At 44.7% G+C, this 19,405-nt stretch overlaps 1 protein-coding gene across 2 annotated transcripts in view; it reads right to left on the bottom strand.

Moving 5' to 3' along the window:
• Nucleotides 1-1,492: 1,492 nt before the first annotated feature.
• Nucleotides 1,493-19,405, bottom strand: part of TSEN15 (tRNA splicing endonuclease subunit 15) — an 88,376-nt gene continuing 70,463 nt past the window's right edge. Inside the window, exons 2-5 of one of the 2 annotated variants that reach the window (XM_046683569.1) lie at nucleotides 10,190-10,270; nucleotides 4,184-4,228; nucleotides 2,947-3,056; nucleotides 1,493-1,817 (exon numbers count right to left, since the gene is read on the bottom strand). In XM_046683569.1, the coding sequence (XP_046539525.1) occupies nucleotides 1,619-1,817; nucleotides 2,947-3,056; nucleotides 4,184-4,228; nucleotides 10,190-10,270 (435 nt within the window). In that variant the 3' untranslated portion in view covers nucleotides 1,493-1,618. The remainder of the gene's footprint in view (nucleotides 1,818-2,946; nucleotides 3,057-4,183; nucleotides 4,229-10,189; nucleotides 10,271-19,405) is intronic. The other variant, XM_046683572.1, reaches the window with a different exon arrangement.

The raw sequence follows: 19,405 nt of genomic DNA, 5'->3' as shown, positions 1-19,405 counted from the left end.
CCTTTGTGATGTGACTTTAAGGCTCTCCCCATGAAGAAGTGGAGTTTGTTTCCACCCCTGGAAACTAGGCTGGTCTCGTGAATTTCTTTGGCCAATAGAATGTGGTAGAAGCGCTGTTGTTTCCGTTCTAAACTCAGGCCACAAGAGATCTTGTGTGTGCTCTCTCTCTCTCTCCTTTGTCCCCTCTCTCCTCTCTTTCTCTTTCACCTCCCTTCTCTCCCCCTCTTTCTCTTTCCTCTCTGCCTTCTTTCTCTTTCTCCTTTCTCTCCTTCCCTCCTCCTTCCAGATCCCTGCTATGCCATGAGAACAAAACATCACCCTACCGGAGGATGCGAGACACATAGGCACGTGGAGCAGAGCCAAGTCAACCCAGTTGTCTTGTCCAAGCCCAAGACATGTGAGAACCCAGCCAAGATCAGCAAAACTGTGCTGACTCGCAGCTGACTGCATAGGCATGAGTGAGCCCTGACAAGCTTAGCTCATCTCAGCAGAACCACCCAGGTGGTCTTTAGATTCGTGAGTAAAACTAAATGTTTATTATTGTATACCACTGAGGTTCTGAGGCTGCTTGTTACTCAGCATTATGGTGAGAAAGACAACTGATTCTTCCCATTGCCCGTTCTTCTCCAGCCATAATGGTCTTCTGAAAAATGCCAGTCACATCCCTCTCTCGGAGACTTTGCACTTGCAGTTCTCTCTGACTACAATACTCTTCCCTGACCCACCCCACCTCCAATAGCCTTATGTGCCTTAATCTCTAACCTCCTTCAGATCTTTTCTCGACTGTCACCTTCTTTGTGAGATCTTGTCTGGACATATATAATGCAATCTTCTTCTAGCACTTCCTATTACTCCTTTTCAGCTTTAACTTTCTCCTTAGCATTTGCTACTATCAGATATATTTTACATATTCCTTATGTTTCTTGCTTATTGTCTAACTCCCTGGCAAGTTTCTTGGGAGCAGGGATTTTTGCCTGCTTTATGTTTGATGTCTGCTTTTCCCAACATACTGTAAGCTCGGTGAGGACATAAGCTCTTCATCAGGTCATTTAGCTAAGTTTGGCCCCAGAGCCCAATAAGCCCTTGGTAGGTGAGAGACTTGTGGTGTCAAATAGGAAACCCATGAAGAAAAGGACTCTTGCATAATGAGTCGAGTCTTCCAGGAAAGACTCAGCTCTGATGACATTTTCGTTCCTTTCTAAAACCGCAAAGGTCTATAAACCACTTCTCCCCTTGACCGTCACCAGCCCATTAGCAGAAGAGAGAGAGAATATTTACATTCTAAGGGGGTTGTATTCAAGAAGGGCACCTCTTGTCATTCTTGCGTTGTCGTGATTTATGCAATCAGGCATTGCGTTAGACACGGCAATTAGGAACAGAAATGGACACAGGAAGCACAACAGAAGTGGTGTTGATTAACTCTACCAAGGCTATTAGTCTTCTATTGCTGTGAACAAATGACCACAAACCACGTGGGTTAAAACAACACGAATTTATTATCTTAGTTTCGTGGATCAAGGTTCTGAGCAGAGCTTCACTGGATCCCCGGTGAGAGTCCCACAAGGCCTTTATCAGGACCATGCTGCAGTTCCCATCAGAGACTCGGTCCTCTTCCAGCTCATTCAGGTCTTTGGCAGAATTCAGTTCGTTGTGGCTGTAGGAACGAGTTCCCTGTTTTCTTGCCAGCTGTCAGCTGAGAATCACGCTCGGCTCCCAGAGGCCACTGGTGTTCCTTGCCCCAGGGTCCCTGTAGGCCGTTCACAATATGAATGTTTGCTTTCTTCCAGGCCAGCAGGAGCACACTTCTGACTTCTCCCCTGTGACCAGCAGAGAAATCGCTCTGCTTTTCATTGGCTCACCCGACCAGGTCAGGTCCACCCTGATAACCTCCCTTTTGCCATATAACATAACATAGCCACAGGAGTGATATCTCAGCACATTCAGAGGTGGCACTCCACTCAGGGGATTATACTGGGTGTCACACTGGGGGACCCTGTCTACCATAGGCAGCTGGGACAGCTGACAGTAATCACATTGCCAGCACTGTGCTAAGTGCTTTTTAGCATTTAATCTTTAAAATAATCTATGAGGTAAATTCTGTTACTTTCCTTGTTTTCTAGGTGAAGCCACTGAGGCTAAGGCCAGGTGACTTTGTCCAATTTCATACAATCAGTGAGAAGCGTAAACTAGATTTTGAACTTGATCTTTCTGACTCCAGAACCCGTTCTTATCCACTTTACCTCATCAAAGCTGGTTCTCCTGTAACCAGCGGAATGGTGATTATCACTGTTTCATGCCTGTAAACACTGGTTTGGGGAGATTAAGTAACATCCTGAAGACCACCCAGTCAGTAAGTGATAGAGCAGCCTTCAATCTAATCTTCTCCTCTCAGGCCACACTGTTGGCATCCCATGTAATTGGGGACACTCCCAAATTGCTTATCAGCTAGAAGAAAACTTAGAAATGAGCCCTCCCCCAGAGAAGAGGGAAACCAGCGTGTTTTCAGGCTCTAAGGCTTGATCAAATGACATAACACATGTTATCAGTGCTTTTCCTTTTAACCTGTAGTGAGCGAAAGGAGAAGTGTTTTATTCCCATGCTGAGGAAAGCTATCTGAGCTGAGGGCGCCTGGAAGTTACTCCCTCAGAAATTTCAGGATGCTCAGCACCAGGAGAAGGTGCTCGCCACAAGATGGTAGAAGGTTAGTGATCATTCACTTCTCTTCCTCTGTGCATTGACACCTTTGAATGAAAGGCAGCCTGGGTGGAAGCAAATGATTATTCAGGGGTGAGGATGTGTTTCCCTGGGACTAATGTCGTTGTTTTCACTGCTTCTTGAAGGAGACAACAAAGCTTTGGCCCAGACCTGCTAAAAATCCAACTATCCATTGTAAATGTCATCATACCACCCCCACTTTGTGCTTTGACAAGGAGAGGCCAACTTCACCTGAGAGTGGTGTCCACCTCCTTTTCCTTGATGCTTCTCAATGCCAATAGTAAACTTGGTGCAGAAACAGCATTAAAAAGGCTTGATTGTCTGAGCCTCCCAGCCAGTAGCTGTGTTTCAGGCAAGAAACAGAGAGCAAAGTTATCAGAAAAATTTCATTTCTTTTGGAGTGCCCTGCCAGGTCAAGGTCTGGGTCATGACTGCATTCCTCTGTTGGCAGCCATGGCTCCCATTGGTCAGCTCGTTTCCCAGGGCTACAGCCCGCCCAGTGCCAGGAGCACCACTCCTTCAGGACTAGGGGTGGTAATAGCTGCCCACTGGTACTCATTCCTGGGTGCTGCACCCTCCCTTGATGGTTCTTGCTGCCCTGCCCACACCTCAGTAAATAGCTCCTTCATAAAAATATTCTTAATTAACCTTTAATTAATTAAAGTGTGCCATCCATAGCCTACCAAAAACCCTGGCTGATAATCACTTTAAACTCTTAATGGAATTATTGACTCAAGCAACAAGTATAAACTGGTGTTAAAAGCATTAGGCATGTGGCTGATGGAGCACCTGACGCTTGTATATTGCCAGAATAACACCACGCAGTTCACTTTCCGGTTACAAGGGGGAAAATAGACTGCTACAATGGAAGGATAAGACTGTCATTTGCCTTAATTGATTGGTCAACGCTGGGATCCCTAACGGTGGGTCAACTGGAACATACATGTCCTATGACGAAATGGAATACGAAGTTAAACAAGGTTTAACTTAAATTCATCATGCCATTGAATTCTACTTCCAGTTTATAAGAAATAAGTGGGTTACAGAAACGAGCTAAATGATACCACAAACAGTCAAATCCAAAAGATGGATATTCTATAGACAACTGGCCAAATCCATTTAACAAGCATGAGATCATGTCTATACTTGGCAAAATGGCTCAAGAAATATCCATGCAATGCTTGAATTGGTCCCTAATTGGACCAACCAGCTAGAAATGACATTTGGGGGATGAATTGAGTAATCAAAAAGAACTGGGTATTAAATGAGATGTACTGACACATGGAAAGTTTCAGACCATTAACTTCAAAAAAAGTCAATTTACAAAACAGTATGTAACAATTTACAAAATAGTATTTTTCTCATTTTATAAAAAGATACACGTACATATATAAAATTCTGGAAGGATATACAATATTAACAGTGGTAATCTCTGGATGGTAGGCAGAGCATATTTTTATTTTCTTACTTTTGTTTGTACATGCGCTGCTTTGTATTGTAAGAGGTTTTCAACCTAAAAAGAAGCAAAGAAGGTTGTCAGTATATAAATTGTAGCCAAAGCCGTGGGAGTAACTGAGATGCCTAGGGAAGGGACTATAAACAATAAGAAGAAGGCTGAGGGCACAGCCTTCAGAAACATCAAGTTTTCAGAGAAAAGACAGGGAAGGAAAGCTGGTCAGACTGAGGAGGAGCCATGGGAGAATAGAAGAGGCTGGAAGGCCAGGGGAGGAGAGTGGTTCCAGAAGGAGGGAATAGTCAGGTGTATCAAATGCTACAGAGGGCAAGCAGGCGCAGGATTAAAAGGCCACTGATGTTACAGTAGGAAGTCAACAGAGACTTCTGCACGTGGAGGGGTAAGGAAGGAGAGACAGCTCTTGTAAGAAGCTGGTACCAGAGGGAAGGAGAGATACAGGACAGTAACTGGAGGAAACAGCGGTGCCCAACTTTGCACAAGGAGGTGGGTGAGGAAGAGTTGCCATTCAGGTGTATTATAGGTAAATGAAACCCCTTTACCCAGAATACAGTGCAAGTGGCGCCCCCTGGAGGACACAAAAGGAAGGCTCTATGCAGCAGGCAGAGGAAAGAGCTGCTTGGAGAATTAAGTCATTTGCAGACTAACTGGAAAAGGCCAGTGGGAATGGAGAGTTTGAAAACCTAAGAGGAGAAGGAAGGATCATTTATGGCACAGGATGCACAGGATGCAGAAGTTCACAGAGGAGGGAGCAAGGTGGAGAGCAGAGGAGGCCATGAGCCGTGTGGGAGACTGAGGCAGGCTTCCTCTGAATCAGAGGGAAAGAAGCCAGGACCGAAACCACGCAATTCTCACCTTCTGTTGAAGTCACCAAACTGGTGATGATTAGCAATTATAAATATACTTTGAAAGCAGGGTTTCCAAGTGGCGGTGTACTGGTTTTGGAGTTCTGCAAAGCCATATGAGCAGGCACTAGATCGTTATTATTAGGGCAGGGGGCTGCCGACGTGATGGGATTTGAGGGGTGGCCCAAGACCTGTCACCCCGGGAACATCTCCCAAGGACTGTTCATAATGGCAGGAGATGTGATGAAGTGAATAGACAGTGCAGGGTTCTGAGTCAGCAGATGAGTTTACAGTCTGTCCCTTCCGCCATGGACACTTTTTGAACTTCAGTGTGACTTGCTTTAATAAACACCAAATACCCACAGGGCAAAAAGGGCACTGTTCTCAGTACAGCTCATGACACTTCATTTCTTCAAGAATCTGTTTAGAGAAGAGGCTGGAATATTCTGGGCTGCAATGAGAAATATACAACAGTTCTCCATGTGCCTGGAACAGAGAACTGCCTCCCTAAAAAATGTCTGATAGAAGAACTAAGATGCAATGTTTACTATGATCATTTCTTTTCTCTTTCTGTACTCTCTTCCCATCACCTCATCACCGAGCCAGGAAGCCCCAATGTCTTCTGGCCTCTTCTGCCCTACGGAGTCCTGCCTTGTTGCTGCTGACCACACAGCAAACTGTCCCGGGGTCAGCAGGTCTCAGCTGTGCAGGAAGCACTCCAAACCAGGGCTTCGCAGAGACCACAGCCATCTTCCAGGGGATTCAGCAGCTGCGCAGGGTCGAGCCGCTCTGAGTGCATTAATCAAAGGTTATTGTTCTCACTGCTCTGCTTGCCGTGTCAGGTGGATCCGGGACAAGCTGTTGGTTGGAGGGTTTTCTCCTGTGTCTGTTTGTAGACACTCATCTTCCCAATTTATCCTGCAAGCAATACCTTGCAGGAGAGGAGCAGTCTCCCCCACTTGCCTCACAGCTTTAGGAACTCTGGAGCTTCGTACAAATGTGTACAAAGTGTAGAGACTCCAGCCAAGAGGTGAGAGTGGGAAGGAAAACTGTGATGGGAGGGAAGCTGGAAGGTGCTGGGCCATTAATTACAGCTCAGTGGGGAGGGGGCAGGAAACTATAACTCAGAGTGGAGCTCCAGAGCTAAAGCAAACAGGAAGGTTTTAATGAGAAAGTCCCTGAGAGGAAATGACTCAATGGTTTGGAAAGAGTGGGCTCCAGCAGGAATAGAGGCAACTGGAGGTTACTAGAGGTAACCCCCATCCATGAGGAGGGGAGGGAGCCGGCCAGAGGGGGACAACTGGGGAGGGGCAGGACTTTCTCTTTGGCGCCCAAGACATAGCAACCAGCCTCATCCTCCACTCAGGATTCCTCCCCACATTTTCCTGGAATAGGGGTTGGGGCGGGGATCCTCAGGGCGGGAGCAGCTGTTCCATCTGCTACAGGATTGGGAAAAGCATCTTGACTCTCAGCATGGTAGGGCAGGCTGAGACTGCATGGTCAAGAGTCTGTTTGGAGAAGGGGCTGGAATATTCTGGGATTGTGCTTGCAAAGAGGGAGACACAACGGTTCTCCCAGTGCCTGGAATAGAGAAGTCCCTCCCTTAAAAAAATGCTGATAATAGCACTAAGGCGGGATGATTACCATGATTGTGTTAGAGGCTTGGTGTGCCCATCATAGAGGGAATGCATTTTCTGTCTCAAACATCAGAGCATGGCATCTGAAAAAAAAATTTCTTTTCTGGTTTCTGAATTTGTGTACATGAAATACCTTAAAATGAATTCATGCTTAGTCATAAATAAAATGAATTTATTTAAAATTATAACATTGCATGATATTGGAAGTGTCCCGGAAAATCTGGGATGAAGGAACACTGTGCTTTGAACTGAAGCATATCTGAGAAGAGCTGAGGAACAAAACTCTTTACAAATCATGAATTTATTAGTTTGTTCATGAATCAGCCACTGAAGGGGGAGGGGGAACAAGTTCCCTTCTGTAGGGTTGGGATACGGGGGCACTGGGGGAGAAGCTAAAGTCCCTCCAGTGTGTTCAAGTGAAAAGGACTTGGACACTGGGGCCAAGGACGTAGAATTGAGCCCTTGCTCTTCAACATCCTTGCTGAGTCTCAGGCAAATCTGGGTTCCCTGATCTACACAGTGAGCACAGTACTGAGGCCACCAGGTTGCTGCGAGAATTCAAGATAATGTCCATTGGGCATCTAGTCCAGTATCTGGCATGGATGGTGTGCACATAAACGTCATTTCTGTTCCTCCCCCTGCCCCATCTCAGTGATGCATGGAAGGATGCTCCAGCTTTGGAAAGGGGCCCAGTCACTGACAGCACCTTGCAATTTAGCAGACATTTGGGGACCTCTTCAGAAGCACAGTGAGGCTCTGCCCCAAATCTCACAGGCAAGTGGGTGAGGAGAACCCCTGGCAAGTCAAGCGGCCTGCTGCCCAGTGCCATGTCCCCCCTCCCCGACCCCTACTCCCTGCCAGCAAATCAGTAATGGGCTGGGCTTTTCACTGGCTGGAAAACAGCACAGAAAGGAAGCTCAAGACAGTCTAGGAGGAAAGAAAGTTTCCTGTTGAACGAGGGGTGAGCAAGAGCCTGGTAATTTTGGAAGAGTGAAAAAATAAGGGCTGTAAAGAGGGGGAATGCAAACACGAATGGACTGTGGAGTCCCCACTGCATTTTGTCTGACCAAGGAGCAGCCTTGGCAGAAAGAATGTGGGAACCTCAATCACGCTACAGACGATCACGAGGAACTTCGCAGCCTTGGTTGATCCAAGGCAGCAACTTCAGTGACTTAAAAGGGCATTTTAAAAGCCACTCACTAAGGCCCTCCTTCAAGGGGAATGGGGGAAGACTTGTCATTTTCACCTAAACCCAGCTTTCAAGGCTGTCACTTCTGCTATGTACCCTGGCTTTTTCTAAAAAGGTCTCTGTCATTTACGTTTCGTCATTTACACCACTTGCTTCAGTGACTCTGAACTTGGCATGCGGCTCCATGGTTGTGCTGCTTTCTGAATCACATGCTTTTGCTTACATTAAGTAGCGGGGCTTGGAGTGTAGCCTCAGAAGGAAGTTGCCAAAGCTTCCCGTTCCCTTACCAAGGCTAACTCGTGGCATGTGCCGTCAGAAACACACTCTCTTCCTCAAGGTCTATTTTCTAAATCTAAATTAGCCTTGAAAAGAGTTCCCAGGCTAGACCATGACTACCTAAAAGTCAAGTCAATTCAGATTCATACATATTAGGGCACCTACCATGTGCCAGGCACGATGGGGATTCCGAGGTGAGGACCCTTAGTTTCTACTCTCCAGGGCCTTGTCGTCTAGACAGGAGAAACATCTAGGGTCTATGTAGGGTCATAGGGGAGACTACCTCCTATTGGCTATGAGTAGAGCCAACTGGCACAATGGAGACAGTTCATTGTTCTTGTGTTCATTCAAAAGATATTTATTGAGGACCTGTTCTGTGCCAGGCACTTTCCAATACCCTGGGGATACAGTGAGGAACAAGAATGTGGAATCTGAGGGCAGGCAGAACTGAATCAAAGCCCTGCCTCTGAGGAAACTGTGTTTTGGGCAAGTCTCTTAAACTCACTGAGCTCCAGATTTCTCATTTGAAAAGTGGAATCAAATAACAATAATACTAATAATGTTATCTTCTTCGCAGAGTTCTCGGAAAGACAGGAAGTGGTTATGATAGATGCGCAATAAAGGTAGCTGATGGATTGTTCTAGAATAGATTAGTAAATAAGTATGCTGGTTGGATATTCAAGCGGGGGAAGTAAAGAAAATTATTTTTATTTTTCACTGGGCAAGATCCAACGCACGCGTATTGCAGAGGAGAAATAAAGCCGTGTATAGAGAAGCAGCATTCCAGCCCAGGCTGTGTCCCAAGCAGTCCTCAAGGGTCCATAAATTTTCTAAGAGAATGTTTTAATTTTTTCTTTTAAAATTAAAATTTGATGACAATCTTGTATACATATATGCATATGTATACGTTCATATATATAATGTATATGTAATAAATATATATTCTTACAAGTACATATATTCTAAGGTATCTGAATATCCAATGTATAATCCACAGTCACTGCATGATTTCAGCCTCCATGTCTGTGTTTGTGATCACATTAATGTCAAATAAAGCTACTTTATTTTCCTCTAATGAGGAAAGAACAGAGGTGCGCTTAACATATAAAGGTGTTTGCATCTGCTGAAAGCTAAAAAGCAGCAGAGTGCATTGTAGCCAAGGGAAGGTTTAGAAGTGGTTTGAATAGAGAGAAGCTGAGCCTGGAGAGGACGTCTAGCCCTGGCGCGTGGTCGTAGGGATGGGCTGATTTGGAAAGAGCTCGGACTTGGCAGTTAGTACCACACGGTGTTGTGAAGAGACACTTGGTTTTAGCGACACAATGTTATGTCACATTTCATTAATGTTATTCTAACTTTACTCGTTTTCTGACTTTTTTGCTATATGAATCATAAATTTGTTTTAGTCTCATAAAAGCACTAAAGCATAATGGGATAATATCTGGTTTTATATGGTACAAAGTTAAATAACATATTAAAAAAAATAATTTCAGTCTATCCTAAGGGTCCACTAGACCGCTCCAGGGCAGCGCATTGTTCTAGGGTTAGGAGCAGACTGGCACTCCCTCCTGGGTGTGGAGGAGGAAGGGCTGACCGACCGGAAGTGCCACTTTTCTGGGTGATGGCTTGAGTCCCCAGATTCCTGGGAACTACAAGCAGCTTCCAGGAAAAGTGAGGTTATCACAGAAGAGCTTGGAAGGGTGCAAAGGAGCATGTGTACCGAGAACAGATCCTCTTCTCCCAGCTTTCTCCGGGCTTAATCTCCTGACTCACAGAGACCTCACCTTCTATTGCTTCTCTCTGCTTTATTCACTTATTCAACAAGCTGCAGATTTGCCATATGACAGCTCCTGTGCTAGGCACAGGGATACCTTATGACATGATGGACACGGTCCCTGCCCCCAAGGATTACAATGGAATGGACCACAGTATTGATACTTTCTCAGCTCTCACTTCTAAACCTTTCCACATACTAAGTCTTGAAAATCCTGCTCAGAATTCCCACTCCCACTTTTGCAAATAAACAATCAAGCTTCCATTGATTGACTCAAGCACATACCTGGAAGGCAGCATGTACCAGGTGTGTCAGGGATATTTTCCTCAGCTTTTTCTGAGTACTGTCTGATTCTAGGCCAGGAACCTGGAAAAACCAAAGACTTTGGAATTAGAGAGCCATGGCATCTTAGGTTCTTTGGAAGCAGAACCTGAGGCAGGGTTTTGGGGACAGGCAATTGATTTATTGATTTATTCTGGAAGAACGTGTAAAGGAGGAAGAGAAACAGAAGAGTGAGGAGAAAAGAGTGGAGCAAGGATGTGATCTCAGAAAAAAAAGTCCAGGTTTGATACACAGAGTACTCTGGAGTATAAATGATATCACAGAAATGTCCCCACCATGAGGCAAGAGGGCTGGACTTCTGTGGGTTGGGAGAGAGAAAAACAGAGAGAGAGTGGGTGCATGTGGGTGTGGGTGTGAGTGTGTGTGTTGGGGAACGGGGTCAGGGGTACAACCTTGCAGCTGAGGCAGCTCCCATCAGCTGTAAGGGTAATTTCTAGAGAAATGGGAAGCTATAGCTGTTAGATCACTATCTCTGGAAGATGGGTGCACCAGCCCAGTAAAGGGGACTTGAGTGGGACACTACATGAATCCACCACATGTAGGTTCAAATACAGTGTTCACCTTCACAAGTTAGCATGACCCTTATATGATGGTTGAAAAACACTTCGTGTTTTCACCGTCCCTCCTTCTCCCTTCAGGTATTCGAGGCAGAAGTTCTTGAGAGACTAGCCCAGTCAGAAAACCTACCTGATTCATACTCTGGCTGGGCAAGAACGTAAACCCCACACTGAAACCGTATTCCTCTGCACGCTTATCCCCAACCACACGGAGGAATCCAACCTGCCCCTGGTCTTGTGCTCACCCAGTGTTTTGACTGTTGTCATTGCCCCTAAAGAATTACTCTGTCTAGAATTCGGCCCTCTTGATACTTCCAGAGCAGTGCTTCCCAAACTGTATTCCAGTCAGCTCTAGTTTAATGGGGCTTGAGGGATGAGGGTTGTGGTAAGCAGAATAATACCTCTTCCAAAAAACACCCTGGAACCCTGGGACCCATGGCTGTCTTGCCTTAGATGGTAAACAGAACTTTGCAGATGTGTCTGAGGGTATGGACTTTGAGATGGGGAGATTATCCTAGATTATCCAGGTGGGCCCAATCTAATCACATGAGTCACTAAAAGTGGAACATTCTCCCTGGCTGTGGGCAGAGAGAGATGAGACACAAGAAGGAGGACTGATTTAGAGCATGAGAGGGATTCGACCCACCATTGCTGGCGTTGAAGACAGAGGAAGGAGCCATGAGCCAAAGAATGTGGGCAGCCTCTGGAAGCTGGGAATGGCCCTTAGCCAGGAAGGAAATGGAGATCTCAGTCCTATAACCACAAAGAACTCAATTCTGCCAAGAACCTGAGTGACCAAGAGAATAGATATTTCCCTTGAGCCTCAAGAAAGGAACACAGCCTTGATACACCTTGACTTTAGCCTGGTGAGACCCGTGTCAAACTTCCGACCTACAGACTATAAGACAATACATTCGTGTTGTTTAAGCTGTTAAGTTTGTGGCAATTTGTAACAGCAGCAATAGAAAACTAATACAGAGTCTTGATCAAATAAGTTTGGGGGATGATGCTATAGATTCTAGAACATATTAATCATCTTGTTATGAGAGAGTCACAGTAAAAACAAATCTAATAACAAAACATTAATTGAGTCAAATAACAGCTAACTCATTCACTGCAATGGGAGAGGCCAACACTACCCTGATTCATAATTCTGTGTTTCGAAAGCATCACATGTTGTGTGCAAATAGAGGGCTGCTGCAGACCCACAGCATCACGATTCGTTGTCATAGTTACACTTTGAAGAAAAAGATGCCCTGACAAAGACCAGATTGGCTGTGGCAAGTGGTAGGAAGGTACCCTGAGGGCGGCCAGATGCTTCTATATCCATGTCAGGGATATTTTCTGAAATTTGTATTCAGTCAGCTCTGCCCCAATGGAAACATGGTCATTTACATTTAGGAAACAGGAAACTTATATTAATGATGGATACTGTCTAATGAGAAGGATTTGTTCTTTCATCCTAGCACCCAGGGAAACAAATATCAACAAAAGTAATGTTTTGAAATGGATTTTGCCCCAAATTAGGCACCAACTACTGGCAACTCCTCGTACTTCATTTGGTACCCTTTTTCAACTCAGTCCCTCCACTCCAGCCACACTGGGCTTCCTGTTATTCTTTGAATATGCCAAGCTTATCCTTCTGCAGGGACTTCACGCTTGCTCTTCCCTCAGCCTAGAAAGCCCTTCCTCCAGATGTTTGCATGCTTCACTCCATCCCTCCGTTCATTCAGGCCTCTGCCAAACGTCCCCACCTCAGAGAGGTCTTCTCCAAGCACTTTATCTAAAATAGATACTCCCCGCAATGTTGTCAGTCTTCTTACCCAACTTTATAGTTCCCCATGGCTTTTCTGTATTTATTCGACTAGTTGTTCACTGTGTCCTCACCAGGCTGTAACCTACTTGAAGGCTCAGGTCTTGTCTCTTGCTCACTGCTGTATCCCCAGTGTCTGGCACATGAGAAGCACCCAATAAACATTTGTTGAATGTATGAAGGAACTGCTTGGAGTCTTGGTTCTACGCTGCCCCACCAGCTCTCTGGCACTCAAATACTGGCTCTACTACCCCATCCAGTTTCTTCCAAATCCAACTTCTTCCCATAGTCCAATGTAACTGGTATGGAAGATTGTATTTTTCAAAGATGGCCACGACGATACATATCCCATCTCACATGCCCCTCTTACAAATTGATGTTGACATTCTTCCCTTTGAGGAATGTGTCTATGTTCTCTCCTCTTGAATCTGGCCCGGCCTGCAACTCTCATGGAACTCTACTGTGGCACTATATGACTACTAAGTGTAGGTCATATAAAGTGAGATAACTTTTGCCTCATTATCTTGGGTCTCTCCCTCTGGAACACAGCCCCATCCTGTGGGAAAGCTCAGGTCACGTGGAGAAGCCATGGATAGATGTCCTGACAGACAGCTGAGCTGAGGTCCCAGGTGACAACCAGCACCAGCTTCCAGACACGTGAGGCAGCCTCTGAGAGACCACAGACCCAAATGTTGTCCAACTGCAACAGTAGGAGAGACCCTAGTAAGAACCACCCAGTCAGTCAGCACCCCCAAATCCACGGGGTATAATAATAAAATGATTGTTCTTGTTTGAAGTCAGTAAGTTTCAGGCTGGCTTGTTACATAGGAATAAATCTCTGAAACAGATGGGAGATGGAGTCGTCTATTAAAAGATGTGATTTCTGATCTCTATCACGTGCCACTCACATTCATCAGTCCCTCTACTTCTCAAGGACTCAGTTTCCAACCTACCAAACCATAGTGTGCACGTAACCACCTCTTCTGACCTTTATCCTAGGTGAGTTGATGAAAGCTGGTCATCCTCAGGAATTGTGCTTAGAAAACAATACATATATATTTTGAGATTTCCCTATTATTCAAAATTCAGAATTTGCCTAGATTCAGCCACTCAGGACTAATCAGTCACCCAGGACAGCTGGGTTAATCAACTTCACTCCATTGTCAGTCTTCTCCAGCCGAGACTTCTGCCAGTCCCTGGTGGCAGTTACTTTTCCAGCAGTCCTTGTCATCTATAAAGCCTGATCTGTAGATCTCTAATCAAACTCACCTCTGCAGCTTGGCAACCTCTCATAAGGCTTCTCAACTGCTTCCACCAACCAGTTCTTACTCAAGGGTGGGGGCAAACCCAGGGGCCGCACTACCTCCCTGGGTTATTGCTGGGCCTGATCTGAAAGAGGGGTTTAGGGGCGGTGGCATGGTCACAGTGGGGCTGGATGACAAACCTGTGGTCAGAACCCTTCAAATACAGTGAAGCATCAAGTCTGGAAAGTAAGCCGGAGATGGAAATATATGCAAACAATCCAGCGTCTATAGCTGGAAGAAGAGAACAGGGAGATTGGACAGGTCGGGTACCTAGAATTGGTCAGGATGATAATGATGATTAAGATCGTGAGGTCCAGCTCTAGGTGGGGCTGAGTTGGAATTCTGACTCTGCAAGTCCCTGAGCCGCTCCAAGCTTGTTTCCTTAGCTGTAAAGTAGAACTAAGAATAGAAACCTCCCTCACAGGGATGTCGTGTGCACGAAATGAACTGATGCATGTAAGTGCCAGCACTGAAAACTGGCACCAAGGGAGCGAGCCCTCAGTAACTGGGGGCCCTCGTCTTTCACTGAGACAATCAAGAGTCTGTACAGGGGGTTGGTTAAGGCTGCAAGAGTCTATACAGCAATTTACGGAGCAGGAGTCGGGGAGCCCTGAAGTGGGCAAGGCCAGCATGTCGCCTCAGGGATGCTGTATAAAAGCCCTGGGCCTTTTATATTCCTTGTGCCCCCACTACAACCTCCTTTGCCTCCTCTGCAGCTGCCACCCTGGATTACATCTGAGCCACTAAAGGTGTGGGCCCCTGGAACTAACACCCTGGGAAAACCCTGCCTCCATCCTCTCCCAAATCTCATTTAGAGACTGGCTGAAGGGCCACTCACAGCACTTAACACAAAACCCAGAAAATCCAGTTAATGCCCTTGGTTTCCCACGGACTAGTGATGGAGCAGTCACATTCGCACAAAACGGCATGTACTAAAATAGGCAGTTTGAAATATTCCTGGCAGATGGTGCTAAATATAGACACAGTGACAGATTGGCCCCACAGCACAGCTCTTCTCCCAAGCATTAAGAACGTGCTGGAGCCAAGAAGCTTCTCTTTTCCAGAAGACTGGCAACAGCCTCAGGACCTCACCATGCCAGAGAGCTGTAAAGATTTAGAGAAGGGCGGTCCCTCTGAGAGTGAACACTGGTAGCATGGTAAGAGGCTCCCAAATTCCAAAAGAGCTGGAATGAAGAAAAGGGTGCAGATATGAAGTTCTGATGAACTGGAATCTGTTTATTGGCCCTCTCCTACAAGGTGCCTTCCGTGAGCAAAAATTTGCTGAAAGGAAGTTAGAGGCAGTAGAGCACAATGGTTAGGGGTGGAGGTTGGTGGGCTCAGAGTGCTCAGATTTGAAGCCTGGTTTTGCTCCTTCCCAGCTGTATGAGCTTGGTCAAGTTACTTAACCTTTTGGTGCCTCAGTCTTTTCATCTGCAGAATGGGATGATGATAGCACCTATCTTGTGTGAAGATTAAACAACATAATGTATGTAAAGGCCATGCACAGTGCCTGGAGCACAACAACCGCCTCTTGAATCGTAGCTATTTTATTTAATGGGCTAGGAAGGTGAGAGAGGTACCTAACATGGCTAAAGTGTTTTAAGGCTTGGAGGAATATTCTGGATGAAAACAAAGCTGAAATGAAAAATAAAGTCAGGTTGCAAATTCTTAAATAGTTTATATAGCCACCAACATTGTATTTGGAATGGGCAATACCATAGCTACCCAGTGGAAAGTGATCACTCAGTGGGTAGGATGTTGGCTATGAGAGGTTGGCTTCCGTGGGAGGGAGAAGACCGTTGCAGGAGCCCAGTCATCATCTAACAAGGGAAGGCAAACTTATTTCTCCATAACTGATAAGGACGTGGACTTTGAACATTGTGAAATTTGCTATCTGACTTCCATACAGTAAAACATTTTAAAAACCAGGAAGGCTTTCTCTTAAATTTTAATGATAGCACCTGTCAGTCTGTGGCAAGTACCATTGAGGGGCCTAGAAGGTTGTCCTGTGTTCTGGTTCTGTGTCTCTGCTGTGTGTTGTGCTCCATTGTGGCTGTGTCTCTGGTTTCCTTCTATCTAATTTTGTTCTCTCCAAATTTTGGAGTTTAGAATTTCTGGGTATTTTATCCTCCATGTGCTACTAGGACCATGTCCCACAGGCCAAGAGAAATGTTGGCTTTGAATTGTCGCTGTAGGACTAGAATACTTCTGACAGCCTAAGTCAGAAGTGAGAGAAGTCTTGTCTAGAGAATTTTCTCAGCAGGGGATTGTGGTAAAGGCAACCTCTGCAGGAGAATTATGGGACTGTGTTCAGGGCTCTGCCTCCAGAAATATTAGGCCGGTGCATGGTCTCATGGTACAGACTTGCCTATATCCTTGCAGCCTGTATTAGTTCAAGTAGGCTAATTGTAGTTACTAACAAACCCCGACATTTCAAAAGATTAACAGAGTGAAAGTTTATTTCTCTCTTAAGCAAAGCCCATTGGCACTGGGATGGTGAGGAGTGGGGGTGGAGTGTCTCTGGTCCATACAGTTATTCAAGAACCCAGGCTGACAGGGGTCCTGCAGTTTTCAACTTGTGGCTTTCAGTGTTGCCCGGGTGTCATCATCCAGCAGACAGAAAGGTACATGGAGGACCACAGTGGGAAGTTGTTATGGGTCAAGCCTAGACGGGGTGCTTATTGCATCACTTCCACTCATGTTCCATTGGCTAGAACTTAGTCATATGACCATAAGTAACGCAAAGGAGGCTGGGAAGTGTAGTTCATCTGCATGCCTAGGAAGGAGAGGAAAATCAAGAATTTTGGTGACCAGCGAGCACTCTGTGTCACAATTCTTAAAGATAATTCAAGAGACTAAGAGACACTTTGAAGAAACATTTTAAAGAAATTCTAGAACTTTCGTCAAATTTCCTGTGATGTTTTCGTTCAATTTTTGAATCCGTCTTGCTAAATAGTTGCTTCTAACCTACATCTCTTCCTATTAAGGCTTGTAATCAAAGAACATGGCAGCTTCCCTGCCGTGAAAGTGGAGCTGATCTGTCCCTCACAGCCTAAGTTTCCTTGTAAATGGTGTAATGAATGAGTGTCTCCTTTCAAGAAGAAAACACCAATTATTCTTTAAAAGAAGGCTTGTTTCCCTTAAGGCAAGACTCAGAGTTTTGTACTTTGCAACACTGCTAGAGTTTCAGTGCATGCTCCTCCAGCGATGTCTGAACCTGTGGTATCAACAGGCTACAAAAGGAGGAAAGAGAACTTTCATTTATGAGAGGACAGTCCTGTAATGACCACAGAATAGGCTCCCAGAGTTTTAAGTAGGAACCACCAGATGCTTTCCTCATTCCTACCAAGCTCAGTTATACACATGGTTATAACGATATTTGCATGTTTACAGCATTCTCTTACCTGTATGATCATTTATAAGGACATTAAATATTTTTGCAATCCTAATGAAAGCAAATCATATCTCTAGGGTTTTAAAACTCTAACAAAAAATCCACTATAGTTGAAAATTGCAATAATATTGTTGAGTGTACAGGCTACTACTATAGTAAGATATGAATATAATAAAATTTATTATATACTCTACCCTGTGCATACTTCTCTCTGACACTTCTTACACTTTATTACATTTAAGTTTTTCACTAAATGTTTTTACATAGACCAATAGTTCTAAAATTTTCTCATGCATCAGAATCACACAGCTTGTTAAACACACTGATTCCTAGAAACTCCTCTGGATCTACTGAATATGAGGGGTGGGATTGGGACATAATGTATTTTCGACAAGTTTGCCAGGCTGTTCTAAAGCATATCAAAGCTTGAGAACCAAGCCTGATGTGTCTTAACACTCTCAGTGTCTGGTATATAGTAGGTACTTAATCTATATTTGAGGGATGAATGAATGAGTGAATGAACCAAATAAAATAGTACCCTAACAAATAAATTTGTTACTGAGTCTAAAGCAATAAAAGAAAGATTCATTGGGAATTTACTGCCGCAAACACTAAACACAAAAATGAGAAATAATTTCATTCTCAGGCAAACCGCAATAATAATTAAGCTTTATTTGTACAATGCTTGTTGTCATGTTTCACTGACATCAAATATTCAAATTACTGCTAAAATGCCAAAAAGTCATAGATGGATATTACGGTCATCAGGAAAGGGTATGTCACACTTACAGGTGGGCGCAAGCATTGGAGTAAAATAATTTTGATATGTTAATAACATATCAGCATGTTAATAACACAAAAATCTCCATCCTTGCAGTGTTCTAGGAACCTCTGGCTGAGAACTATTTATCTGGTGTCAAGAAGAATTTCCGCATCATCCACTTAATGAGAATTCATAATTAAATGGCAGGTGCTTTACTAAGAGTGAGACTCCTCCAAGCATGTGTGTCGTGAGAATTGCAAGTTTTCAGAAAGCTGATATACACCTGCCTGGATATAATATCCTCCTAGTTCTCCTCCCACCTCTCTGGATGCTCATTTTCTGCCTTCTCAGCCTTATCATCCTCTACTCGGCCATTAAAAGTCAGATTCCTCAGTTTGACCAGGCTGTCTCCTCCTCTCACTCTCTGGGGCATCGGATCCACCCCTACAGCTTTGATTGTCATATATTCCTACATGGTGCCCAAATTGTTGCCTGCAGCCCAGACCTCTCTTCTGAGCTCGTTGGTTTATCCAGACCCTATAAGGACAATTTACAAAATTTAAGCCTAACTTTAATGAGTAAACGATCAATGTCAGTTGATCTTTTATTTTTAAGTGATTAAGCACATAGATATGTAAACTATCTAATATGCCAGATACATGTAAAATATTTTGATATCATATGCCAAGCACTTGATCAATATTACATGCTGGGTTTTTTTCCTGATGTTGCTGTTTAATATAGCCCTCCAAAGTAGGATAAACATAAAATTTTAAAGCTACCTCAAGATGTACATCAGAGTAGATAGTGTCAATCATGCTAAGATGGAATGATATTTGGCTGGGGTCCTGAACACCCAATCTCGGACCAGCCAGCCATGGCTACCCCTCTCAGGTTAAGAAGGAAAAAGTATACATGCGGGGGAAAGCCACTCTGTTTATTACTCTGAAGTTTTAGCCTTTCCTTGCTCTCTCCACTTGGAAATTAACCCCCATTGAGCTGCACAGGGGCCACCTGATGCCAGGCGGATTCCTTTGCCAAATAGACTGGATCGAAATCAAGCACAGCAGTCTGTTTCCCTAAGTCCTACATCCAGTCCTGGTCCTACCACTTTGATGACTAGAAAATGCAAGGAGAGAAAAACCCAAAGGAAAAACATGAGGGGAAAGGGAGAGTTTCTACCTATGGCCATAGCATACATACCCCTTATATCTGCCCCCTCTGCCTTGAATCTACCTCAGCATTCCACTGGTGATGACCCATTTCAGATCTCCTGCACACGGTACGGATGAAGAGTTTTGCAGTCATCCAAGAGAATAGTGGGTACC

Source organism: Equus quagga, chromosome 13, assembly GCF_021613505.1.
Source record: "Equus quagga isolate Etosha38 chromosome 13, UCLA_HA_Equagga_1.0, whole genome shotgun sequence".
Lineage (NCBI taxonomy): Eukaryota > Metazoa > Chordata > Mammalia > Perissodactyla > Equidae > Equus > Equus quagga.
This window is presented reverse-complemented; position numbering and strand designations above follow the sequence as displayed.